General features: G+C 43.2%; 1 protein-coding gene across 1 annotated transcript; it reads right to left on the reverse strand.

Moving 5' to 3' along the window:
- Positions 1 to 204: 204 nt before the first annotated feature.
- On the reverse strand, positions 205 to 26,492 carry LOC146173130 (15-hydroxyprostaglandin dehydrogenase [NAD(+)]-like). The gene is made up of 7 exons (XM_084584024.1): positions 26,397 to 26,492; positions 20,103 to 20,226; positions 9,293 to 9,399; positions 7,285 to 7,381; positions 5,938 to 6,014; positions 2,937 to 3,088; positions 205 to 413 (listed from the first exon to the last, which is right to left on the reverse strand). The coding sequence occupies exons 1-7, from the start codon at positions 26,490 to 26,492 to the stop codon at positions 290 to 292; spliced, it is 777 nt and encodes a 258-aa protein (XP_084440150.1). The 3' UTR covers positions 205 to 289.
- Between the last annotated feature and the right edge of the window lie 707 nt (positions 26,493 to 27,199).

Raw genomic sequence — 27,199 nt, forward strand, 5'->3', positions numbered from 1 at the left:
ACAATGCTAGCTTTATGTCATCGACGCGTGTAGTCAATACATTTATATAAATGATGAATTTTTCCTTAAACTTGCTCGTGGCGCACGATAGCCTTAGTTTCCTATGTGCCATAAAGCACAACACCACACAACGCAACACGATGCAAAACAATTTCTTTTTATACAGCATTAGCTTTTAAATTTGATACGTATATTTGACGGACAAGTGGCAGTTTTATTGCTGAAAGGTGGCTAAAGGGAACAAAGTCGGAGACTGTGAATCCTCGTTCAAGTTGTACAAGCAGAACCTTCAATCAGTCGCCAGAACTGGGAACTCGTAGTACTTGTTGCCGATCTTGTGCAGGCACAGCATAGCTCCGCCGTTCTTCTCGTCCTCGAGAAGCTGTACAATGCTGTGAGCCACCACCACAGGCCTGGAAACAAGGACACCACGAAACGCTTATATCAGCAGCAAGTGGTGACTCTGCTCTCGTCGTGTACAGGCCAGCCTACTGAAATGCTCCGAACGAGCAAACCATAGAAGACTGAATTTTCTTGACCCTTTTGAGGGGTTACTATGTATTGTATGGTGCGCTTAATTTTCATTTTATATAGGGGAGGGAGCAGTAGGGGGGCATGCTGATGAAGACTGTAATTTTTATTTATTTATTTAATATTTATTTATTTACTTGTTTATTTATTTGTAGCATTTCTTCAAACACGGTTGGTCTTGGATGACACGGCAAAAGGTATACATGCTCTCTGCCTGAAGAGGGCCCTGCACTCATACACAGGTCTGCAAGCGCAAGTGATAGATGAAATTGTTATACAATATACAACACAATTAAAAAAAGTTTCTCACATGTATAAATGTTTGGCATGTAAGAAGAATGAAAATATTCATGGCATTGAAAACTACAGCATGTAAGTTTTCAAGGACTTCTTAAAGCTCCCAGGCGATCTAAATTGCTGCATAATATCTAGGAAAGATGGGTGGGTGTTCAGAAGGTTACGGATTGAGTACATCCGTGTTTGGGTACCATAACTCGTTCTTTCAGCAGGCAGTTTGAACAAAGCTATGTCTCCATGTCGTACCGTGTATTACTGGGAAAGCGCAAGTCGGATATTCTAGATGGATCTAGTAGAGTTTGGTTTCTGATATATGTGGCAAGCTTCAGGTGGTATGATTAATTTTAAGCACGTTGTGCCTCAGTAACACGGGGGCCGTGTATTGCAGCCGTTCGAAGTTTTCAATGCAGCGCATAACTCGCTTCTGGAGAACAACCAGTCTATCAATCTTAGTCTTAGTGGTAGAACCCCAGATCAGTAAGCAGTAGTTAAGGTGAGACTGGATAAGGTTATAATACAACTGACGCTTTAACCAGACAAGGATTAAGTGCCTTGTTTTGTGCAGCACGCCCCTATAGATCTAGATATGTTCGCGTGTATCTTGTTTATGGGAGGCGTCAGCTCAAATGCTCCTCGATGTGAACGCCTAAGAACTTAAATGTCTTTGCCCTGTCTATTACAGATTCAATAAACTTAATATTAATTAATGGTCATCACTTTTCAGGCCTAAATATTACAGCCCGACAAGCGACTGAGCCTTCTCCATCGCTAATACTGCTGAAGCTGTTATTGCAATGGATCCTGGGCGAAGAGAGGTTTTTGTCGTAATTGCTGTAGGAGTAGCTTTAGAGTGTCGGTGCATTCAAGCATAAGCAGTGGAATGGGTAAGCAGAGCCACAGACCGCACGTGTTGCCACCCATGGCGGCATGGTTACGTAATTTTTCAGAGCTCTTAGAAAATGGCTTGCGCATTGCTATCACTTTCGAAGAACACACACACAAGAAGCTTTCAAAAAAAGCATGTTTGTGCTCATACTTATTTTGTGTTTGTGGAAAAGAGTATAACAGACGGAATGAGGTAAGCGGGAAGAGTACAGATATTTGTCGTCCAGGCATTCTGTGTTCCTTTCTGTACGCAGTTGTTATCACAAGCCAACCACATTCACTTCTATCCTTGTCATTTTTTCTTAACCCGTACAATCACCTTGGTTCTTGAGCTTTGTTGTTGTTGTTTTTGTTGTGCCCTCAATTTCTTTCTCAGCCTCGCACGCTCGCCTTCTACCATCTTCTTCATTTAGAGCTCATACCATGAATAGCAACATCAGATCAAATACCAGAAACAACTGATAGGGGGTTAACTAACTATGTCAAACATTTATTAAGGTAATCGCGCTAATAAATAATTGAAAGTTTTGAATTTTTAAAGGTTTCGGTCAATACATAACACAGCGAAGTTATTATAGAGAATTCGGCAATGAATTGCATAAAGTCAACCATCAGTTTAAGAAACATGGCAAATAAAAGCAGAGCATATTATCCTTATGCGCCTTTAACGAAGACCTTTTGCAGTGCACACCAAATGTGATTACTATTCATGGTAATTTATTTGCCACACATGAAAATAGGTACCACACCACAGCCACTTTTAGGCTCAGGATTTCTCCTTTCCGATTACAAGGCGCACGCAGGCCTCTTTTTCTGAAATTATTTTCTCAGTTGACCTAAATCGCTCTTATCTGAGATAATTTGGACGTTAAGTGAGTACTGCGGAGCCATCTTTACCAAGTTTCAAATATTTGATACAAAATGCTGGAAATGACAACATTTCTTTTTTAATACATATTCCCCTCCCAACTAATCACTTGCTCTCAGGAGCTACATGTTAGGATGCATGTCTGCTTGCTCATACACTTTTATAAAACTGAACATTTAATTCACCACAAGAAATGTCAAATCAACATTAAAGCACTCTGATGCAGATAAGGCATGAATTTCATCTCTTTCCTTAACTTGTTGGAATCCTCACCTTGTGTCTTAGCCTCTTATCTTTTGCGTCTTGCATTCGCATACCAAACAGTCAGGAAGTGACTTAAATCGACGACACTCACTGTTGGATTCTGGTGTCGTACACATGTGCGAACTCGCTGGTGTCCTCCGACGCCTTACAGTAGTCGGTAAGCTGGGCCCACAGTCTCGTGTCGATGGGATCAGGACAGATGCAATACACCTTGACACCATGGCGGTTGAAATACAGGTCAGACTGAAAACGAAACACGAGCAAACGTCATTGGGGCAGCCTTGAGCCATTCTTGTAGAGCGGCCTTTCACTTGATCTACTTACAGAACCGTCCTCGAATGTAATTCCATGTATTGTGACATTAGATTCAATCGCAAGCTTCAAAACGAACTGGATCGTCCACCAGGGCCGCGGAGGCACCTTCAAGTAATGCAGAAGTACGCTGCCATACCTAAAGCGCAGATCTACCGGAAACACAAATGTTTATCATGGGGTGTCCTCACGCGCGGCTCAAGGCACATATTTGCAATTTGATGTGCAGTGTTGACGCGGTTTCCATATGTAGGCTGTCATCGTGGCCATCGCGTATGAAGTGGACATCTTGTGGTGATGTTGCGTCTCTTGTCGCTTATAAACTTGTGGCTCACTATAAATGATGTCGTGCCTGCCGTAGTCTCGGCAAGCCAACGTATATATTTTGGGGAACTCCGCAGCAAATATAGCTGCCAAACTTATTAACGGCAATATATTTTCTATGTCTTGGTTAGGAAGAATAATATGCGCGTGCATTTGGATAAGATGTGACAGTTCTACTTACGAATGGGATAGTGTTTCGGGCTCTTCTGCTGCTTGTTCTACTTTACTCAAAGTTCACGTGCAAACCAAGGCTATTGAATTAATGCTTTCCAGACGGGCGCTCGTAATGTTACATTGAAACTAGCCAGCTATTGGATATTTTCAGGAAATAATAGTAATGAATCATACATGTTTCAGATTACCTACAAACATTCAAACTTTCTTGAGTTCTCTGCACCGAATATTTTATTCCACCTTAGGCCAACCTTAGTCACTCTTTACCAAAAGTACTGAAAAATCTTCGCTGCAAAGAAGTTTATATTAATCGCACTATCACCTCTAACCATAAATTTTTCTAGAGAAGCACTTATCTGACCACTGAACTTATCAACATTGTTGGAACATTGCAATTTGATATTTCCTGACCTGATTGAACATACGACCACTTCTTTTGACTTACATTTTACACACTGCACATAGAATTTATAATTGGAAAAATAATGTGTGAATTAATTTACTTGGTTTGCTTTGTACAATTTGCAATTTTGCTTTGTTCTGTAAAATGCAAATAAACGTACCGCTAAAATACAATGGTCGCTACTGATTTATACGAAAATGGGACTTGAACGCAATCAGGTGATCTTGTTTCAATTTTTGTTTGGACCTCTTCTGTTGTTTTTGACGGAAGTTAACTTAATATGAATTTGAACTTCGTATTTGACAGCTGCTATAATTTTATCTCCCGTTGGTGTGAAAACTAGTTGAGCTTATAGGAATACCATAACGCTGCACTTCACTGAACAGTTCGCGGTTCCTGCAATTACCAGCCAGTACAATTCACAAGGTTTCATTTATTCTCAGTAGGCACGAAGCCAAAGGCTCGGCCAGAGTAATGCTCCAGAAAAGAATTGACATCTCAACTGCAAGACAGTAGAAACAATACCACCACTTAAGTGAACCCATTAGCCGTACAAGCCAGATCTCAAAAGCAACTCCTAGAAATGACGTCATGATGTCCACCTTTCCTTCCATTGGAAGCTGAGCGCTGCTACAGACATCTGCACAGGTGTGGAGCTGAATACAGCCTCGTATATTCGTTCTTATTGATACGGATATTTGGCGTTTTCACACGGCTAGAAGACTGCTTCTTAGAGGTCTCGCTTGGTAGGTATAAGAACCGTCAGACATCTTCTAGTGAGGATGGTGGCTGAAATTATGGGTTGTCCTAGGCGCACGTCAGATATTTCCTAGGCACACATGAGATATATGGAGAAAGATATTCAATAACGAACAGAAAATGTTTACCCGAATTTAAATGCTGCCGAGAAGTTACCCGCGATAGAGGATGCAGAGCAAACGTCGAGTTTGAAATTGTAAAAACAAAACGTCTAAAACAAAATAAACCGATCAACATATTTCATTTCATACAGCGCACGTGAATGGACCAAGTTTGAGGGGTGCGTGTTCACGGGAAACTCTTTATGATTTTACCGGTTTTGTGCACCATTGGTGACTTGGCTGTGCTTTTTCCAGACATGGGACACGCTTATTCTCTTATGCTTCGCAGCTTTTTTTAGCCTCTTTTGTTCGATCAAACATACATCTCCTTCTTCTTTTCTTTTTTTTTTTTTGCGGACCAACCTCCCGCAAATGTTTGTCTATTACTTGAAGTTGGTGCAAATGGAGACTAGAGTTTATTATTGAGGCTGATGAGCTGACGTCAGAAAAGGAAAAATTGAAAGCACAGCCATGCTGTGAGGCGCGCAGCGTTGGTGCCAGTGTTCTTGCTAGCGTTACACGAAATAGAGAGCAGCGTCGTCCATTAAGAGGGCTAGCCGACTTTTTTTATTTGCTGTTACTGGAGTGTCACGGTAAGATATGTCGCACGCTTACTGATGTGCTCGATTGTAGATCAGATATTTTTGTTATTCATTTGCACAAGTGACATTGTACATATTGCGCGGTAGTCGCACAGCAGTAATACGTGATTCACAGTCGAAAAACACTAAGGAAGATTCTCTCGTCACAGAAGATTTTCTGCACGGTATTTAGCAGTGAACCTGTAGACAGTAGAAAAATTCCCGTAGCAGCAACATAATTTTGCGTTCTCAGAAACGTACTACAAAACTGCAAACTGCAAAAACGTACTATAAAATATTACAGAACTAGAGAAGTGTACTATACAACTATGAAAATTATGACGAACCTATAGCAAGTTTAGTTGTATTTTTGGTATAATATTGTTGTTTTCTTCAACTAGGGGTCATCCTCATTGCATCAAAGGTGCGACTACTTACCCCAAAACATCTCGTCATGCTAACAATGGCAGCCTGCGAGGTGTTGTAAGCAGGCAACTGTGGAAAAACGTAGAGGCCTGGGAAAGCAAAAGCAAGGATTTAATCTATGGGTGCATACAATGATAAATATTTGCATAGCATATTTTCGCCTTTTGAATTATGTCTGTAGTCCAAGGCTTTGTGCATGAGGAACACATGCATTAAAAGGAGCAAGGCTTATAGCCACACATCATATTTCGAAACTATGGGATTTAAATATAATTCAGTTCTTTTTTAAAAGACACCAAATTACGTAAGCGCTGTTTTCCTTTGCTTATAGAGTATGCTTACAGGAATAGATGTGATTTAAGGAAACCCATTCTTTAGAATGAAGCATAAAATGGTTGCAAAAGAAAAGAATCAACAGAGCATGACACTACCTTTAAAATTTCACTCGATTTGTATAGCGCGGGGAAATGGCTGTCGACATCATAAGAGCTATAAAAAAACCATTCGAATGCTTCTGCGCTAATATATGACCAAAAGAAGCAAATCAAGATGTGACAAAAATTAAAAATTCAGGAGACTGGACGAAATTGATGCGGCAGAGTATGCTCTATTATTACGTCAGATTACAAAACCAATGCAACATTTAATGAAAAAAAAAAACTAGAAGCATTGAATAAGATTGGTGTAGCAGAGTAGGTGCTCAATTAAAGTGCAATATATTATCAGCACAGACTTGACAAGACGCGATGAAACCAGAAAGAATCGACATTAAGAGTAAAGCGATAGTGTGCGTTAGCGTTGATATTCTCGTACAGAGCTAGCGAGCGTCCGTTAGCACTAATAGATTCAGCAGCGCAGACGGATGAAATGATAGAGTCTCTATACCCCTTTCTATAATTATACCTCCCGCCACTCGTTATGTCCCATCCTCTCACCGTATTCTCTCTTCCATCTCAACGTAAATTGAAGTGTGGAATCTGTGACTTTATAATTTTCACTCACATTCCCCTTTTTATCTTTTTCTTTTTCTCATTTTTCTCGCTCATCTTTTTTTTTTCTCCCCCGGGGGTTTTCCCCCGTGTACTTTTCCACGTACCAACCGAGAGATCCCGTGGGCAGATTCATGCGCGGACATATTTTTCCCATATGTATACATTATAATGCTAACCAATCCAAACAAATAATTCTGTTCGAGTAGCCCGTTATTTTTCTATACAAGTTGTGCGGTTAGGATCCACGTGTGCTGGTTTGAATGTGTGATTAAGTGTTTATGTTTCCTGCAAGTTTGAAAAAGCGAATAGAACCACATTTGTTTTCTGTTTCTTTTTTTGCACCTATGTGAGCTACACTGGCCGATACCTGTTACTGACGACACGTTGACGATGTGCCCGCCTTTTTGGCCCTTGGACTTGTCCATGTACTTCATGCCAAGGAGAATGCCGGAATAAACGGCTTCCTGCGATGCAACGAGGGACAAAGAAATGCTGGAATGTTTGCTGAGAGCAAGCTTACCTGTTTTTGCGCAAGCCATGCAAAGCAAGGAAAGAAAATATTATATGGACGTTTTCTCAAAATATACAAGAAACAAGCAAACGAAACTTCACACAAGTCAAAATCATGGTTTCACATGACGCATAACTAGACTCTATATCCTTCTTGTCAGCTTGTATTTTCCTGAGTCGAGCAATAATTCATGGTGCCACAGTTGCCTCACCGAGAAATTAAAAAATAACAAAAATAATATTTTTTGCTGAGTATGCACAGTTACATTCCCAGTCGATAATATATCAAGCTCTCTACAGTGGCATACAGATTCAAGTCTTTGCATCCATTATGTTTTGAGCAAAAAGTGCACAAGCGCAGAGAAAAATGGAAAAACAAAACGCAAGCAGAAATTTATATCTAGTTTTGATTTTTAATGCAGGCGATATTCCGTCAGAAAAGTACTAGTATATTCCATGACCCTTACTATCATTACAACTAGCTACAATCAGCATTCGAAAACTAGTTTTAAAGTCTCATCCCACTTATTATTACTGCTCGAAACTACAACGAAATTAGACAATTCCTCATTTTACAGAATCGATTTCCTTAACGCCAATCTATCATAACGTTTTACCGGTATGGATCTTCGTTGGTTCTCATATGTATGAGGCATAGAACTCAATTTTTCTTCATTCAAGGTTTCGCACATAATCTGGGATTACTTACACAGAAGTAACTAAATGGGTTAGCTTCAAAGTTACACACCATGACTTTTTTTCTTCGAACGGTGCTTTTAAGACGCTGCAGGAAACGGGCACTGCGAAACTATACACCTTCGTCTTAGTGCTAATTCATGATTTATTATGACCTACTTTATTTTTCTTTTCTTTATTAAAGTTTTCTTTATTGATAACTAATTTTTCCGGTGTTATGAGCCTAGGGCCAATATTCTCATCTTACCTATTTGCTCCATCAAATCTAACTTTGTGAAGGCAGGGGTAACCGCACTTTGCTTAATTAAATGTAGGTTGTAAAAATCTTGACATGCTGCCTCACCCCTGTTCCCCGGCATGCTACAAGATATTTTCCAAGCCAGTAAAAAGGTTCAGCTAACTGGGCTACTCCGCTCTTGCACTATTTGCACTCCAAAGATAAGAAAAGGATCTCAAAACAAGGAGTGAATAAAAAAAAGTTGCAGTTTTACACACATTGTCGCCGTTTCACACAATCTAATGAAGATGGATATAAAAGCCGACGTGAAGGTTCTGTTTACTGCTCTTCGCCATATTGACAAAGTGCGCCAGATTTCCAAACCCAATGCTTCTTTGAAACAAAAAGGCTTATTGACTGAATAAATAATCCGGAATAAACACTTCTTTTTGTGTGCGTCTCTCTGTGTTCTAGTTCTTTAAAACCATCACTCATGGACTGATTAGCCAGGCCTTCTACGAGTCTTTTTTTCACTTTGAATAACTGTGAGGATGTAGAAAAACTACAAAAAAAAAACATTATAAAGCTTACAAATCATTTGTAGCAGTCCATGATGAAGAATAACAAACAGGTCACTGAGCTAAAGTTTTCGGTATGTATTCGTGCGCCAGTGCCAGGTAGTGAAGTTTTATAAGCACGCTCTTTTCTCGAGCTCTTTGTTTCTACCTCGGAAGGGAAGGTGCTTTTTCCCACTATGCGACGATGACAAGAAATGTAAATGCGCTGAAATTATGTTCCAATAAGTAACGTAGAGTGTACACAGCTAATTTTTTTTCTATTGGACAGAAGTATGATTTAGTGAGGTAGGGTGATTCTAGAATGATTGAATGTGGAAGGTATTTAGTGTAGTGTGCATGCCAGAAAATAAGCGCTGTGTGGCGTGAAAACTCACAAGGTTCGTGGCGAAAAGTTTTCGCCAGTTTTCCTCTCCAGCAATGCCAGCGTTGTTTATGACGATGTCGATGCAACCAAAATGGTTTCTGGTTTTCTTGAAGCCATCTGCAAGGACGTGAAAAGCAAGTTGCAAAAATGCCGCAGATATCCCAAGCACATGTTAGTAACAACAAAGCTAAATATACGTTTAATTACTAAGCAGTTATATCAGTGCCACGTAACAAAAACAGAATAGGAAAAGGTAATAGATAGATGGATTTATTGAAAGGAAAAGGCAGAGAGGTTAGCCCGAATAATTCAAGTCTGGAAAAGGTAAAGTATGTAATTAAGCCAACCCGATAGGATGGGAACCTGATCATTGAGCACAGCCTTCACTATTATAAGATAACTCAAGATGCTACAAAATACTGCGATTCTGATCGTGCCAGTTCAACGTGGAGGTTGCGCACATAATGAAATATATGACACTTAATCCAGTGATTTTATCAAAGTGTTTTGTTATGATGAGGTCATTGTCACCAATAGCTTTTCCCACTAACAGAAACATCGTACTGGTGATAGAAGTAGCACGAATCGAACACGTTAGAGCATACTGGTCTGCTTAATATAGATGCCACATACACACTTCAATACATTTCTGATTCAATCCACACATAAAAGGAAATACGTCAAAAACGTGGAAAGATGATCATTGAGCGTACTACAAAATTTCTAAAAAAATTTAATTAAAATTGCGCTTCTGGCGAGCCACCTTTATTTTGTCACTAATCTAAACTGGCAAGACTCTCACTGAAAGGTCGGCTTTTATGTATTTCATATCCTTCATTTCTGTATGCAAGTATCCAGCCCTGATAAGGTTTTCGGCATTTATTGAAGTGAGGTGCAAATTTCGCGGAAAAGCCATACGCACAGGGTTATCAGCCACCAGAACCCCGTAGACACTTAAATGCGCACAGAAACGACGGTTGCAGAAACAATTATGCTATAAAATGTATTTACGGCTGCTTTTTGCCTGCTGCAGGCAACAATGCCCAAATGTGCAAAGAACTGATCAAGGTATTTTACTGCGTTCAGAAACCCGTTCTCAAGTAAGCAATTGGGAATAAAAAACTACTAAACAATAAAAACAAAATAAAACTTATCACGTCGTGTTTAGCACCCCAAGTGTTGTCGAAATAGACTTATTCCTTATTCATTTGAACAGCGTCACCCCAGATAGAAATACAATAATAGAGAACAGTAGTTCGGCACTAACCATCAGTTTTATAGATATGTTCAGAGAAATGTTTAGGTTCAGCACTGAAACTTAATTATCTACATGACTTTTCTAATAAACCTGCAGGTACCAATTTTCAATACAGTACGAAAGACTATAGAAATACATGTATAATGATATTCATTGTCAGCGAGAGCCAAAAACAACATAGAAAAGCAAGGCGACAGAACCACATCGCTCAGTCGAAGCTGAAAGTATACTCGAAAAAGAAAGCGCCGATGAGAATTCTTGAACAGGCAAGAATAGAATAAAACGAACGTTTTTCCAGTCGTACTCAAAGGAATTATAATGATTATAAATGGAAAACCAGTAGAAAGTATTAAACTTCGATAACAGTTTATACTCAAAGCGGATTCCTGTACTTTCATGGAAAGCACGTACCGGGTTACCAGCAATGTTTTTGGTGTGTGTAGGTGTGTGTGTGTGTGTGTGTGTGTGTGTGTGTGTGTGTGTGTGTGTGTGTGTGTGTGTGTGTGTGTGTGTGTGTGTGTGTGTGTGTGTGTGTGTGTGTGTGTGTGTGTGTGTGTGTGTGTGTGTGTGTGTGTGTGTGTGTGTGTGTGTGTGTGTGTGTGTGTGTGTGTGTGTGTGTGTGTGTGTGTGTGTGTGTGTGTGTGTGTGTGTGTGTGTGTGTGTGTGTGTGTGTGTGTGTGTGTGTGTGTGTGTGTGTGTGTGTGTGTGTGTGTGTGTGTGTGTGTGTGTGTGTGTGTGTGTGTGTGTGTGTGTGTGTGTGTGTGTGTGTGTGTGTGTGTGTGTGTGTGTGTGTGTGTGTGTGTGTGTGTGTGTGTGTGTGTGTGTGTGTGTGTGTGTGTGTGTGTGTGTGTGTGTGTGTGTGTGTGTGTGTGTGTGTGTGTGTGTGTGTGTGTGTGTGTGTGTGTGTGTGTGTGTGTGTGTGTGTGTGTGTGGTTGGGAAAGGGCATTTGTGCAACATTGTCATGTTCATCTTCGTTGCGGTGAGCTGGCGTCGTTACCCGCGAACACGCACCGAATTACTCAACCTACGGCGTTAATTATATGGAGCTGACAAAAATGGAGTATGAAGAAAACAAAGATGTCGAAAATGTCATAAAATTAAATTTAAAAATTTCAGACCGGAGCAAATTGGAAAACTTGTTCCAATGTTCCAAATAATTACGCGCTGAAAAATTCACTTGAATAATAAATATAATAGAAGTTGAGCTTCGTTTTTATTTATTAATTACAAATAGAGCTAGGCATCGCTTCAGGGTACCATGCTTTAGAGCCGATGAATAGGGAACTGTCCATTGTATTTTCACTGTGCGCCAAGTAATCTTCCTGACTGTGTAGCATCATGGTGAACCTCCGAAATTTAGAGGCAGCGCAAAACGAAAAATTGACATAATGATGATGACAAAGGTGCGTCGTACAGGCAGGAAGCTCCATTCTATTTTGAGAGAGAAGCAGATGAGTTGCAATGTTTCGAGCGTTCCTTTATTACTGGACAAGGATTGTGCGCTTGCTGGTATTTTTTGTCATGTTCCACCCACTGCTGCAGCTGTAGATATTCGAGTACGCAGTGCATAATATAAATGAACCGTGATCTGAGCTAGAGCGTGGAGCGTTCGGCAACGCTACATTACCCTAGTAACCGCGTTTTTTTTTTTCGAGCTTATATCCACAACCCGAAAGCTCTAGCTTGAATTGTTAGTGCAACTGTTTTCATGTACCTTACGTGGGCGTTGTGCCTGCTAGCGCCTCATCTTCTTGCATTTTGATTTTAATCAGCCGAGCAAAGCGCCCAGCCGGTTTGCACTCGTTCATGTAAGGATGTTTCCTCTCTATATTTCACGCTAAACTACCGGAAGCGTAGGCAGAAAACGGATCGGCTGGATCGCTGTGTATGTAAACAAACAACAGAGGCAACTTTGATGAGATAGGCACACCATTTCGCCATAGTTTACGGCTGAAAAAATGAAAGAGAGGAAACGGGTAAATAACAACTTCCTACATCATCCGTCAAAATGTAATCGGTCTGGCTACTTGTTCAGAGCAGAGTGGAAGCGGCGGCGTTAGGCGATGGACTGTACAAAGCTGTTCTCACGCAGTCTACTGCTAGAAAGTGAGACGGAGTGCACAGGTAAAGGCTGACCGAGGTGGTCAGCTGGGACCTCTTTTTTTTTCTTTAAGTTCGCGAACAGACCGAAACTGGAGCGAGGACCTAATCCGTGACCTCGAAATCATCCACAGGGACGCCTCGGCTGCCGGTTTACAGCAAGAAGTAAGCCAGCACACCCGGTGCCCTGGACACGAAGAAGCAAAAAGGTACTAAAGGTGAAGCTGATGGCCCATGCGACGCTAAGCCGTTGGACATAAAGCGACGGAGGCGGCCCCTCACACTCGTTAGAGATGGCACCGAAGACGGCGAGCAGGAGCGGCAGCTGACATGCGCCTAGACACTGAGATAACTCGGCATCGATTTATCCTTTTGCCCTGAAGGCTTTTCCTGTGAACGCGTCAGCTGCCCCCAATAAACACTTTAGTCTCCTTGTAAACAACACCGTTGTGGAGATACCGAGTGGCGCTTCCGCCGCTACCGGCGCAGTGGGCCGGATGTCATCATCATCAGCCTGATTATACTCACTGCAAGGCGAAGGCCTCTCCCATATTTCTCCACTTAACCCGGTTCTGTGCTAGCTGCATCCACTTGACCCCTGCGAACTTCTTAATCTCATCCGCCCACCTAACTTTCTGCCGCCCCATGCTACACTTTCCTTCCCTTGGAATCCAGTTTGTTACCCTCAGCGACCATCGGTTATCCTCTCTTCGCACTACATGTCCTACCCATGTCCATTTCTTCTTCTTAATTTTTACTAGAATGTCGGTAATTTGAGTTATTTCTCTGACCCACTCTGCACGCTTTCTATCTCTTAATGTTACCCCTACCATTGCCGGATGTACAGCCGCCCAAATATTTAGCTGGTTTGCTTGACGGCCGCATTTTCTGCAAATCTTAGCATTACAGAGGAGCTAACCAGTGACATTTCCAAGTATAAGCAAGGCCTCACCAAGCCAGCGCTTAATCTTGACCGCCCGGCACGTTTTATCTACTCTATGGCGCAGGAGTACAGAATAGGTGGCCATAGCGCATGCCAGTTAAGGATTTGGGTGGCTGTACGTCGTCGGGGAACTGGCGGCAGACTTACGAGGTGTCATTGTTTGACTCATGCATATTTTGTTTCGTTCACAAGGTAGAAAGGTATGAGATGGGGAGGGGGGCAGGACATTATGCAATGACAATCAGCCCATTGAATTTCATTGTATGCAGTAAGTTAGACAATTTCACCAAGATCAGAAAACACAAAATAGTGCTTGCAAAGAGGCATGCTACCCTGCTTACCCATTAATACTGCATTATGAGCTCGTCAAGCTCGATTGGCTTACGTCCGAGTGCGGTGAGTTCCAGCATAAGTGTATAAAATATTATGCTGCGTTCTACTCGGTTCCAGTGCATAATGTAAACACACCCTGTGCTCATGATATCAGTAAGAGAGCCATAATTGCCGCCACAGTGTACATGGTGTAAGAAAACAGAAACACCTGGACCGATATCACCCAAATTTGTTGCCAGAAAGGCAAGAAGTTTCTGGGTGAAGCATACAGAGTATAAAATACAAAAAACCGCTACAAAAATAACTAAGTATAGCTGATATGAAAATGGATTTCAGCTGCAGTTACAAAGGCTTTAACTATTTATTCATCAGTTCAGCTATCTGCCAATACTTTTCTGACAATCCTTTATTTCAAGTTGAGGTACGGCTGAGCATATACAATTAGCCACATAAAGTGCCTCTTCTGCAGTGGGTTTAAAAGCCCTATCAGTTCTGTTAGATGGACTTAGTGCATTTGTCTTTAGTCAGTGCACAAGTCTGCCTGCTGATAAAATTGTTAAACGAAGGAGTTGTGCTGCAGCTTCTCTGACGTTGTCTATAGGCCACGATAGGTATAGTCGAATGCAATTTAAGTCTGTAGAAACAGACAAACACAATTGCTTTGCGAGAGAAAGTAGTCCGTGGTTAAGGCTTTACTGATTACCTAAATAACAGGCTAAGCATTAAGCCAAATTAAAGACCCAAAAACTTCGATGCCTCTGACTTGTTTGGTATCGATATTAAAAACTAAATCTGGTTAGTGTTCAGCGTAATAACATGCACGCCCTGGACCACTGCCCATAGTTAGCAAGCGCTCTTTGTTTTAAGCTGTATCTAAGTTGATTCGAGTTGATTAACAGCGGACCTAGTGAATTCACTGTGGTCTTTATCCTATTGACTAAGAGGCACGCATTTGGCATTCAGGACTGTTTAGAGTATACAAACGTGGAAATTAGATCAAATAGCTGAAAAGCCAAACAAAGAAGAAAGTGCGCTGAACACTATGGTCCGATACATCATCTTTAAGACCAGGAGAGCCTGCCGCATCGCCACCCAGATACCCTGGAAGTAAAATGTAAATTGCCTGGGGAGAAATTTAAAGGCGGTAATATTCTCTCCACTTTATGGGTTCCTTAACGTCCGTCATTGAGGGAAGAGCAAAACGTTCCCGCTGCTCATGTAGGTCGCTAGGGGCCGTGAAAATCAAGGAATAAAAATAAAGGATAGAAAAAGAAGCCATTTGTGGCGTGAAGTGAATTTTTGCGTGCGATAAGAAGAAAGTCTTTGTGTGAGCTATGTGTACGCGATGCAAATGGAACCCGTAAGTGCTGTTGCGTTCTACTGTTTAATGTGTAGCTTAATCATCTCCCCAATACTTTTCATTCGCTCATCGTACTGTGCTGCCTGAACAATACTAAAATGTTGTTTATTATAGCGCCGATTGGTATCGTGTTTCAAGACACATCGTAGCATTGCAATTTTGGAGTGAAATGGGGAAAAACACCTTTAATGCTGTGCTCCTGATTCTACATTCTACCATACTGAGTGTGTAAGAAGTAAATAAACAGCTTTTACCAAAGTGTGAAACTACTGGTGGCATAAATAGAACGTGATAAAGAAAAAATAGTGAGATCACAAATTACTGGATGTGGAAGCCGCGCAGAAAATATTTAAAAAGCTTACGAATTTTCGCGTAATGCTCGCACCGCACGAACACTTCATTCTAAGAAATCCATAACTGCGAATGAAACATAGCACTTACAGGAAGAGTTACCTCTACATTGCATTTGGAACGAAAGCGATGGTTTACTATATATCAGTGTTACGTCAATTCATTGTCCGCCCGGGATTATTGTCGCAGACTGTGGTTGTTGAAGGTTATTGCGTTGTCGGTCGCCACGGTCTGCACTTTCACACGCCTCTGCTGTGCTCTACAATCTTCGAGTCAGTGGGAACCACAGCGTACTGACAATTAGCACCACACGGAAGCTAGCTGTGCCACGTTCCACTTAGCAATCTAGAGCTCGGCGCTATCATGCATTGTAGTAGGCGCAGAATTCCTGCGGTATTCGACGCTCGGTTCATGCGTCGCACGTCTCCGCGTCTCTTCGTTCGGATGTAGGGGGCACTCTGTGGGGCGCTCATTGTTGTGAGAGGCGCTCGCTCGCTTTGCGGGTCCTGACGATTCCGGCTTCCTTACTGCGATGATGAGGTTTGCTTTGTGACGCCGCCCAGTGCATTGTCCTCCAACGCACAGTGACCAGCCAGGTACTTGCGTAGTAATCGGACAGACCGGAGAACAAGAGCAAATTTAAGGGGGCATGAAGACAAACAGGCATAATCTTTGTCGCTGGACTAAACTGTACTTAAGGCAAAAACTTAAATTGAAAAATGGCCGTTTTTTCAGATGAGAGGAAGAAAAATAATTCCGCGGATCATTACGATTTTTCCTAATACGAAGTCTTAGCGCAGCTATATAAGTGTTTTTACGATATATTGCAGCAAATAATTTTATAAATGCGTATGTATGTGTGCATGTATGTATGTATGTATGTATGTATGTATGTATGTATGTATGTATGTATGTATGTATGTATGTATGTATGTATGTATGTATGTATGTATGTATGTATGTATGTATGTATGTATGTATGTATGTATGTATGTATGTATGTATGTATGTATGTATGTATGTATGTATGTATGTATGTATGTATGTATGTATTATCCTTGACTCGTGAAACTTTTTCTTAGTTACACCGAGAATAACGGCGAGGTGGCCAAAGTGCCCTGTATTTTTCCTTGAGCCAAAGAGAATATCCTAGAAAAAAAAAGAGAACGAAGAGCCAGAAGCAAGCGGCGCTGAGCTCGTGGCTCTTGTTTCTCTTCTTCTCAGAGATTCTCTTTCACTCCTGACTCACTCGTGGATTGGGACTTTAGTTTTTTCCTCTGCTACACCGACAACAACGGCGGCGTGGCTTAACCGGCGAAAGAAAGCATTAGTTGAGCGCTTTAAGAGGAATGCGTTGACCGCTGCTTACAGTATCTTTTTAATTGACTCCAGGATTCTGACTGGAGTTCTAATTTACTTATTTGATCTATGAGACACAGACTTTAATTTCAGGAATAATCATAAAATGTATTCCGCAAAATCGATTTCAGGAATTGACAAGTAGAATCAGACAGAAGGCTTACTTCAACGGTCGTTCAAACAATCGACCCGAAATGGACAAACCTGCGATAATGTTGCGCTTTGTTTTAAGGCCTTTCTACACTCATGAACTAAATTCCGTGTGAAGGAATTGTACACGAGATTTGCGCGCGAGATTTGTGCGGGAGATCCGTCATACTCCGCGAGATTCTGCGAGATGTTTCGTTCTGCTCCTGCTGCGTTTTTTGCGCGGTATTTTGGAGTAATAATGCTCTAACGTTTCTGTTTTATGGTCATGCGTTCATAACAGATAGTGATTCTACTTGGTGGTAAGAGAAACAAGTTTTCTTCGGCAGAGCATGTCTTCAGCAGGCTGTCGGCCAAATGTCGTTGAAGAATGAGCGTACAGGACGTGGCTTAATAGGCGAATCGTTTATTTGTTTTTCTTTGCTTCTGAAAAATAACAATCCAGCGAAAGAAATTTCGATTACTCCGTACACCTCCGACTTCCTTGATTCAAGACGGACAACAGGAAATGTAGGTACGAGAGAAATGGAAGAGTGTGCAACGGAAAGTATGTCGCAATTCTCATTTCGTGCTACAAGGTCCCACCGGGATCGGTGGCTGCGGCACAGTAGGAGCGACTCTGAAGCGCCGAGTCCGTTGTTTCATCCTGGGAACCGACCAAGCTCCCCGCCAAGCAACCTCGCCTCCTATTCACCGCCCTCTCCCCACCGCCATCTCTGACCAGAAAAACTAAGAAAGCAGAACAACGTTCCACGTTAGAAACGCGTCCATCACAGCCCCCGCCGCAACCGCCGTCTCTCCGCTGCCGGACGATTAACCGAGAGCAACCGCTCTTGCTTCCTTGCTTAGTTTCTTGATCTTCATTTGATTGTCTGTTTGTCTGTTGACGGCGCGCGCTGTGTTGTGCCAGGGCTTTGGGTAGATAGGCTTCGCCGCCGGAAAGCCAAGAAAGCAACTGCATGTGCATATACATATACCCACATGGCACGATGCCAGACACGCGCGGCCCCAACAAGCTCGCCTAGTGACGTCATGAGTACACCCCTTTTTCGTCGGAGCCACCTTAGGAGCGGTCTCTTTAGCGACCGCAGACTGGCTTCTACATAGCAAGGAGCTGCTAGGCGGCACAAACGAGCAATGTAGCTTTTGGCATGTGTGGACCTTGGTTGAGCCGTTTCAATGCTCTGGACATTTGCTCGCTTACTCCTTCTCCTTGCTGGGTCTTCTTGTCTTTCTGTCGGGGCTCTTTACGCATTCTGTAGTTGCTCAATGCAATTCACGGTTCGGTAATCTCAGTGGCACCCACTCAACCCGATGGGAGCGCGCAAGGGTTCTTCTTAGCCCTCCGAGGAAGCAATTCGGACCGCACTTAAGGATTGACCGCCGGACGCGTGTGCGTGAGGCCTTGCGTTGGTCCACTTCTGCCTCAAGAAGTCGAGGCTCGCGGTAAAGCCGCTGCCTCGTGAATATGTATTACGTGGCGGACGCCTGCGTTCCCCTCTCCTGCAGTTTGCCATACCAGTGTAGCTTCGATGCTATTCGCTTTTCTTCTCGAGTCGATGCTTTGATCTTTGGTTGCTCTGCTGAAACCGTTTGGTGAATAGTCAAGGTAGGGTTGGGCATGCTTGATCAGTCGCGCGGCTCTTAGCTTCTGTTGTTCATAAGGCTTCCGCCTTCCACATATGCGTTTCAGTGAACACAGTCTATACGACACAATGTGTCTGGTTACGTTAGGTGGCCTTGTCACTGGTTACCTTTCTGTCAGCGAACTGAAGGCAAGATAGCGCCTGGCGAAGATCGATCACTGCTAAGCAGCTCACTACCCAGTGAGGTGGAGTGTGCAAATGTTGCTAATCAGTACACACCGTCTCGATCGGGTTCCGGGAAGTAATAAAGGTCTGCGAGATTTGCTCCGCGTGCTTGAGTTCTAACTGGGCGACGTCGAGCAGAAAGTGAAAGGCGTCTTAAAGTAAGGATATTTTGGAAAACATTACAACTAGGAGATATATAATCGCAGTTCATTGTCTGTCTCAGTGAGTTCGGTGTGAAAGCAGTCATATCATACGTGATGAAACAAGGCAGTGCAAATGAGTCAAGGAAAAAAAAAAAAACGGTAGTGTTTAACGTATTTAAACCTAGTGGGATGTGCGAAAGCTTTTTCGCACATATGAACGTTGTCGGAGACAACAACGTGCGGTGGACTGCGCTACAGTGCGTCACAAAATGCACGTGTGGCGATTGGTTGCGGCGATAGCTGTGACCCCAGGATAGATGGCATGTAACTTCATAATCTGGAGGGCCAATCAGGGGTCAGGCACAAGTAAGATAGTTGCTTGGCTTTGAATATCGTCGCTTGTGGCCCTAAAAAGGTAACACGCAAAAAGCAGCATAAATCTTGAGCGGTTTTTTGCCGCGTGTCGCGTTACTATAGTATCTTTACCCATGAAACAAAATATTGTTTGCATGAGAACTTGGGTGTTTCTGCGACGAGACTTAAAGTCACATCCCCCCTTGTTTCATGCATCGAATACCAAACGATAAAAAGACAGAGGCAAGCGAGTTTGGAGAAATCTGTGTCGTTTCACTGAAATATGACTATTTCTTTATTCCAGTGAATAATCTTTTTTCAACTATACTGAACAATATGGGTAATTTAAATGGTATCAGCAGCTAGGCCGTCTTAAAGTCCACAGTTTATCCCATGCAGATATAGTGATGACTCTGACTGTATCGGTAGACACAGGGACAAATTACCGCAATGAAACTTTTGGTGTATCTCTCAACTTTTAATAAAGAGCACTGTAGCACAAATAACAGCACCGCATTTGCAAAGACCAACAACAAAGCGGTGAACCGGTAAAGGGAGAATCCGTTAAGTAGCCATATATTAGTTTCTTCTGTAAGACTTACTTCTAAGGCCTCTGGCACCACACTCAACATTTAGAAATGCTCAGGAAAAAAAAACTACCTTCTAGCTGGGTGTCGTTGGTCACGTCGCATTTGTAGAACGTGCAATTCGAGTTCGGAAACTTCTTAACGAGGTCGGCGGTCGTTTGCTTGCCCGTGGCCTCGTCGATGTCAAGTATGGACACCTGTAGGGAAATAAAATAAAGAAAAGAATAAGATTGATGCTTCTGCGGTCAGCGATCGCTCAAAACTGTTCAAAGCTATAACTAGGGCATCAGAACGTCTCAGTATTAATTCCAGCCAGTGCACCAATGAGATTAATCGCTGTCTTCAAAGAGAGAAAAAATATTGGAGGGTGCTTAAGCTTCGACTTTAAGAGATCAACGCGATAGTGTTATCGGGCCCCACTCACATCGCCTTCTCATGCTGTTCAGCCTCACAAAGAAACACTTCTCATGGCATAACACTTCTTTCTTTTCCATTTAGTGCAGGGCGGAATTTCACTCCTTGCTTGATTTTAAGCATCAATTAGAAAACATCCGATGAGTTATTTATTCCCGCTTAAACTCGGTAGTTTGTTTTTTCTCCGCTGTCCATAAATCCCAATGCTTTGAGTACAATGGATGGATGTATAAACCATTGAATCGGGCGGCGGCTAGCGCCATCTGTTGCGGCAGCGCCATACGATAGAAGAAATTTTCCAGCGAGCGCCGAATCGCAGGTAAGCAAAGCGGACACGTTCATTGCTACTCGCTTAACTATTACTAACGTAATTATTTTCTAATCACACGCCTACACGTTACCTGACAGTTGGAAGGCAATGAATAAATTAGGCCCACGCTTATTCCCGGAGAAGCAATGCGGTTCTGTGGCGGAGTCACGGTTCCTCGCACTGCGAAGGAACCGTGACCGACTCCTCAGGTTTCCACAAGACCTTTATTACTTCTTTATTTTCTTCCGATTTTCGCATTACAACAACGTTGCCGACACAGGGCTTTCTGCGAAAAGGAGCCCTTGGGCTCCTTAAAACATGAACCTCCCTCTTATTTATGTTGTGCAAAGGCATGGGTGTATACAAGCACTACCTGCCTAATTTGAGGGATAAGCATCCGCGGGGTTGATTTTGAAGTCGCGGATTTAATTGCACTTTATTACCTTTAAGAAATTTATCAACATGTACATTCTGATGCAGAAGTAACGTATATCACGTGACGTTGCGATGTTTGGTACTATACCGATCGCTTTCGATGTCTCGCGACAAAGAAACGTTACTCATCGAAAGGAGCTGGTATGCCTCCAGGCAACAATGACCGCCTTTGCATCTTACTCAGTCACTAGCGGTACGGAGCATGGGCGCCGCAACGCTGTCCTGCTGTCTGGTATGCGTACGCCTGCATTTATACCCGGCAGTGAAAACAGTTGGAAGGGCTGCGCTGAAAAGGCTGTCCTGAACAGTTCGATGAATGACAATAATGTGGGGACACTTTAACGTGAATCGTTGCCAGTACTTTAACATCGGGATAAATGGCATAGCGGGGGGAACTGCTCATAGTAGACGAGGGCGTAGCATGTGTGACTGAAATCAGGACCTGTGAAAGAAGTACATCGGCAGTTTAGTGATGCTGCGCGAAGCTCCCCAAAGCGTATAGGAAAAAAAAAAAGAAAATAAGGGAATGAAGTAGAAGGAGGTTGATCACAATGAGGGACTACGAACGGTCATAAATATGAGGTTTACTTTCATCACTGCCTCAAGTAACCGCTGCTGCTCCAGCTACAACTCTTTTAAGGTCGCAGGTTATCCCTACCCCTGAAAGAGCTGTCACTTTTCCTCGTTGTTGGAAGCGTCGACACAACAATGCACAACAATGCCTGAGTTTGGTGTGCAGTAAGTGGCATTCCACAGGACTTAAGTGTCTATAAAAGCGTTCATGGAAAACGCATGGAATATATTTTGCTACATACGCCACAGGACATCATGGCGTATAAGGGGTTCCAGCATGAAGAAGGAAATTCGACGAAAAAAGCGAAATACGAATTCTCTTACGGCATTGATTTTAATTATCAGGTATTCGTGCATTTATAGTTCTGTTTTGAACAATAGCGTGTATAGACTTGATGTTGCTGAAGAAACTTTGGCCCGATATCTTTCGACAAATGTTATTTTCTCATGCGAGCTCGAAGGCTACCCCCAGCTATGATGGAATAAAATCTTTTTCAAACAAGCTAATTTTATACGTAGACGGGAAAAGCACATTACAATCATTGCTGAAATATGTAAATTTAAGGTTTCGTGCTTTTGGATGAGGATTGGGGTACGCAGTGTTGCAACCATGACATTCAAGAGCCTTCGTCTGGTTAGTACGATGCAATAAACTTAAACATTTCAAGGGTAGCAGCATTAATAAAATGCAGCCAAATCATGCCTTTGTCGCAATAAGCAAAATGAAAATGAGAGCGCATCTACTTTCAGTGCCTAAATATTGGACGTAATGGCCAAAGCGCCATGCAGAGCAAAACACACGCCCGACTAAGTGAGTTCAAATTGACGAGTCTTCGCTTCTTTAACAGAACCGCTACTGGCCCGGTTCCGGTTACTACAGGCTTGACGTAACCAGAGTTGATGCCACCCCCCCGCCCCTTTTGATATCCCAAATGCTCGTAACTACTCACCCTAAACAGCATCGAAAGGCGAAGACTGGTGTGTTACTTTTAACGCAAAAAAAAAAAAATCAACAACGGTTGACCTTCAACGTGGTGCTTAGCGGTTCACAAAGGCAGTGCCTGGTCTCGCGCTGTATGTAGTCTTGCTTCTTTTACCGTCGCTAGCGGCTCACTGCCGTGCATTCTCTGCTTGCCCTCTGCAGACCGTATTCTCTCTTCGCGTGCATTGTTAATGACACTGACCGAAGCAGCTATCGCATGACAGCGTCCTCAAGAGGCCTTCAATCTTGCGGTCGATCTGAACGAGACGAAGCGCGCTCCATTCACTTTTAACAAGGCGAACAAAGCGAGAGCCAACCGAGAGAGACAATTAAGATCACGCAGACAAGAAAGCCCGGGCTGCGCCCTTTGTGTTCCCGCTAACAACACCCTAACGCACCCTTCCTTTGAAACTGGGCGTAGTTCATCACTGCCAATGGGGCCACATCGATCTTTCACAGCGACAGCACGAGGACGGAGCACGCCGGAACCGATTACGATAGGAGAACGCAGAGTAGGGAGAACTGCAGTTGCGGGTGTGGCGCGTAAGTTTTTAGTTATGGGTGAGGGACAGTGGTTAAGAAACCTAATATCTAGACGTTAACTACACGTTAGGAGCCTTCCCCCAAAAACCGAAGCTTAAAAGTTCAATCGCAAATGAGTAAGCCCAGCATTGTTGTCAAAAATGTGGTTTAACTGCTGATTTTTTTTTTAGTATCAAGGTCGTTATACACCGCGCCGTCTGTACAGTGAACTACTGAAGGCCAGTTGTTTTTTTTTTTTTTACGTGGTAACGGAAGCAACGCCTGCTTCTTTGAATAGTTTATGGGCAGCTTGGTTTTGAGAGGACCATTTTTCATTTACTAAAAAGTACCGAAGCACATAGGCTACCACAACAAACCCGCTCGCAGTTTAAGGGAAGTACTAATTTGATATAATTGACTAGTTCTATGATGATACGAATAATGAAAGTGTCTGTAGTAGAATTCAAGAGACGCATGATGTCAGAGAAATGTAGAAATGTAGGCTTCGGCTCTATATTTATTCAAATGATATTTCCAACATCCCCACCCTTTCGCCCAACGAGGCAAAAATTGATTTACGATACCAAGTGTAACGCACAAAATCGAATTATCAAAGCTCACAACAACTCAGATATTTAAAATATATTTGAAACCCCCTAGTGGGGTCGGTTCAGCCAGCAGACTGGGACTCACGCCAAGATTGGCCAGGTTGAAAAAGAGAAGGTTGGTTAAAACGCTGCAACCGCAACAATCATTCAACGCGCATCTCTTTTGGAGTTGAAGCGTTAAGAAGGTTGCAGGAGCCTCTGGAAGAAATTTTAAGCCTAGATAAAATAAAATAAAAAGCGGCTTTGTTTACAGAGAATGTCTGGTTAATAACGTCCAAATGAAAATTAGCGAAACAAATTATTCGCGAAAGTGCAACCAGCAGACAATAACCGATTTAGTGTCATTTGGTCATGCGCAGATAGAAACTTCTTGGTAAAAACACATGTAGCTGCAGGTTGGTGGAACGATATAGGAAACATGTTTGGATAGCATGTCCGCCGTTGACAATGGGTAAGGGCAAATGCAGCTCATTCGGAGGAGTATAGCTACTGGCGGTTGCTGATGACAGTGGTCGTTGACAGTAGTTGATGACAGGAGTAGTGAGAGTGGTGATGACACTGGGGATGATGATGGAAAAGGGAGGTAGGCATCGCGTAATCCACGCCCGGCAACCTTAGAGCCTCGATTAACACGGCAAAATGAGGAGATGGTCATTGGTTGGTTGTTTCTACTTTCTTCAGATATACGGGGAATATCGAACGTTATTTCTATATTTAACTGTGAAGCGTATTTGGTAATTTTTTGGCGCTTACTCAGTTCGCAAGAGTGGTTACTTCATGTAGGGAAAGGGAAAGCGTTTTATATCTGCAGCAGACATGAGGAAAGGTTTTCAATTGGCTCTAGTAGACGCTGCCAAGGTATGCCGGTAGCAGTGGCCGGGCTTTGTCCAGAGCCAAGCATAAAGAACCGTTGCGAAACCTGGCGCAACACCAAAATAAAGACGGTTTCTATTGTCCAACGGGCTCTAGCTTCAATGCTCCTTGGTTGCTCAAGAGCGTATGCTGTTCTAGAATGCATATCTGATTGTTTGCAGTGAATGTGCTAGGGCTGTTGTTCATATTTAAAGCACTTGCACACAAAACGTGTGTCACAGCGCCGAAGGCATCTGGAAGAGAACTTTGAGAAGTCTTTGCATGGCATAGGATGGCTCCATTCAGCGTACGTCAGTTCTTTGATAACTGATTTCACAATAATATGGACAACCACGAAAGAAAATGCCTTATTGGTGATATTAGCTAAGCTGGAACTATTATTCAAGCCACCTTGAAGGTTTTCTGGGTTATTTACTGCCACAGTGCGCTACTTTGGTCGCACGAAAGCGAACTTAGCTCTTCTGTGTGACTGTTTTATGGTGAATCCTTGTCGGTCAAGGCCACACGAATGGGTATATTTTGTCTCAGCCCACCCCACGTTTAGACTCTCTGCCCCATAAACTTTGCGAACGAAACCTCGCTGCACCGCCATTTTTACATTTTTTGTCGACCGAAATGCACCACAAACTTCAGCAGCATATCGACATAAGCCTTAAACTGTCGCAGTGAGTATATTTATTTCAGTGGCATCTTAACGTTTTGAACCTTGAAGACAGGAAGCCTTATACGAACTTCGGGGGCGGTACCGTATACTAAACAGTTCCCGCTCTCCCGCCTCTCAAAACGAATTCCTGTAAGATAGGCTATAACATAATTCTTCTGTGCCCACAAAGTTTGTTCCTGGTGATGCAATGGTGATGCAATGCAATGTCAGTTAAGCAGAGTGTGTTGTATGTATATGGAACTCTATATTTAGTGTCAAGCGCAAGCATATAAGATATTATCTGCCTAGCTTCGCGCGGTTATAGTGCCCAACATCCTAAGGCGACTCAGGCTATAAGCGACTCTATAATTCAAATACAGACCACCAGGGGTGTTTTAACGGACATTGAAATCGCCCACCGCACGGGCGCCTTGCTTATTGCCTCCATCGTAAAGCCAGTGCTGTGACAGTGCTGTGTGCTGTGATTCTGCGTTCTTCGGTTCAGCAATCAAGCGCCCTAACCTCTGAGCCACCGCGGGAGAGAAGTCACTGGTTAGTAAAATACAATTAAGTAATAGTGAAGTATAATCAAACCGCGTAAAATATTTTCACTAAACCATGTGATATATCTTTGGAAAGCTACTGACGTGAGCAAGAATATTCTGGTAGTAATCAGTTATAATGAATTAATGCAAGTCATTGTGCAACTTAATCTATATAGTGAATTACTTCATCGCCCTTTTGGGAAGAGCAAGTTTGATCTCATTATTTAGTTAATAAGTTCAGTCTCTTAATTCCATACTCGCCATGCAGGTATTGTTTTTCTCTTCGTGCATTTTGCCTTTTGCTTTGCCAAATGGCCGGTACTACCCGCCACTGTACAGGGCTATCCACGCAATTGCAGTAGTCTTCAGAGACGCTACAAATCCGAAACCATGGGTAGGACACAGTTCTACTGACTTGGGGAGGGTCGCGGACAAAGACTGCACTGAGCAGAGGTCACGCACCTTACAGCCCTTCTGGAGGAGCAGTTCGGCGATTCCTCGTCCAAGGCCCATGGCACCTCCCGTGATGAGGGCCACCTTGCCGTTGAAGTCCTTCATGACGGGTATCTGTAGCTATGTAGTAATAAAGACCTCCGCGACTTGTAGCGAAAACTAATGGTGCAGATTCCCACTGGCCAAAGCCACCGACGACGCTGCCTGCCCGGTCCTCTTCTGCGACGTGAGAAGAGTCGCCGGAAAGAGAACGGCTACCTAGTCAGGCTCGTCGTCGGCGTCGGTGTTATTTCAAGCTCGCCCCCGCCACCCAGCTTAGCCTATACCGTCTCCTTAATGCCGCGTCCCCGCAGACTCTGGGCCGCACTTTCGCTACTGTTTTAATCTTTCTTTTCTTTTACTTCCCTCAATCCATCCCGCCTCTCCTCCCTTCCACACCTCGGCAAGGAAGGAGGGGGACACTGCACGCCGAATGAAGATGGCTGTGACATTCTCTTTCATCCTTCTCTTTCTCTCTCTCTCTCTCTCTTAAGAAGACGTGAGTCGCTTCTGAGGAGCTGCGCTTCAGCGAGATGCCTCCGCTGCCTACCCACCGGCCCAGCGAGCGGGTGGCAGAGTATTTTAGTTTGCCTGCACGAGTCTAATCTTATCTGGAGGTCGAAGACACACTGACGAAAGGGGGAGGATGACTGGAGGGGAGGGTTTGTGTCATCGGGGGCTATGAGGTGCGGACCTGCGCTCATGTAAACCAGCGGAGGGACTCATGTGCGGGAGAATTCGGCATCAAGGCTGATGCTGAGGTTTGCCAGTGA

Source organism: Amblyomma maculatum, chromosome 11 (genome assembly GCF_055883805.1).
Source record: "Amblyomma maculatum isolate TAMU_Amacu chromosome 11, ASM5588380v1, whole genome shotgun sequence".
Lineage (NCBI taxonomy): Eukaryota > Metazoa > Arthropoda > Arachnida > Ixodida > Ixodidae > Amblyomma > Amblyomma maculatum.

Bases quoted from the DNA above. Each gene is read 5' to 3' on its own strand.
- LOC146173130 (XM_084584024.1), bottom strand. From the start codon at position 26,492: ATGAAGGACTTCAACGGCAAGGTGGCCCTCATCACGGGAGGTGCCATG. The intron at 20,227-26,396 runs GTGCGTGACCTC...ATTTCCCTACAG, and splicing joins TCCTCCAGAAGGGCTGTAAG to GTGTCCATACTTGACATCGA. The intron at 6,015-7,284 runs GTATCGGCCAGT...TTGCTTTCCCAG, and splicing joins CAACGTGTCGTCAGTAACAG to GCCTCTACGTTTTTCCACAG.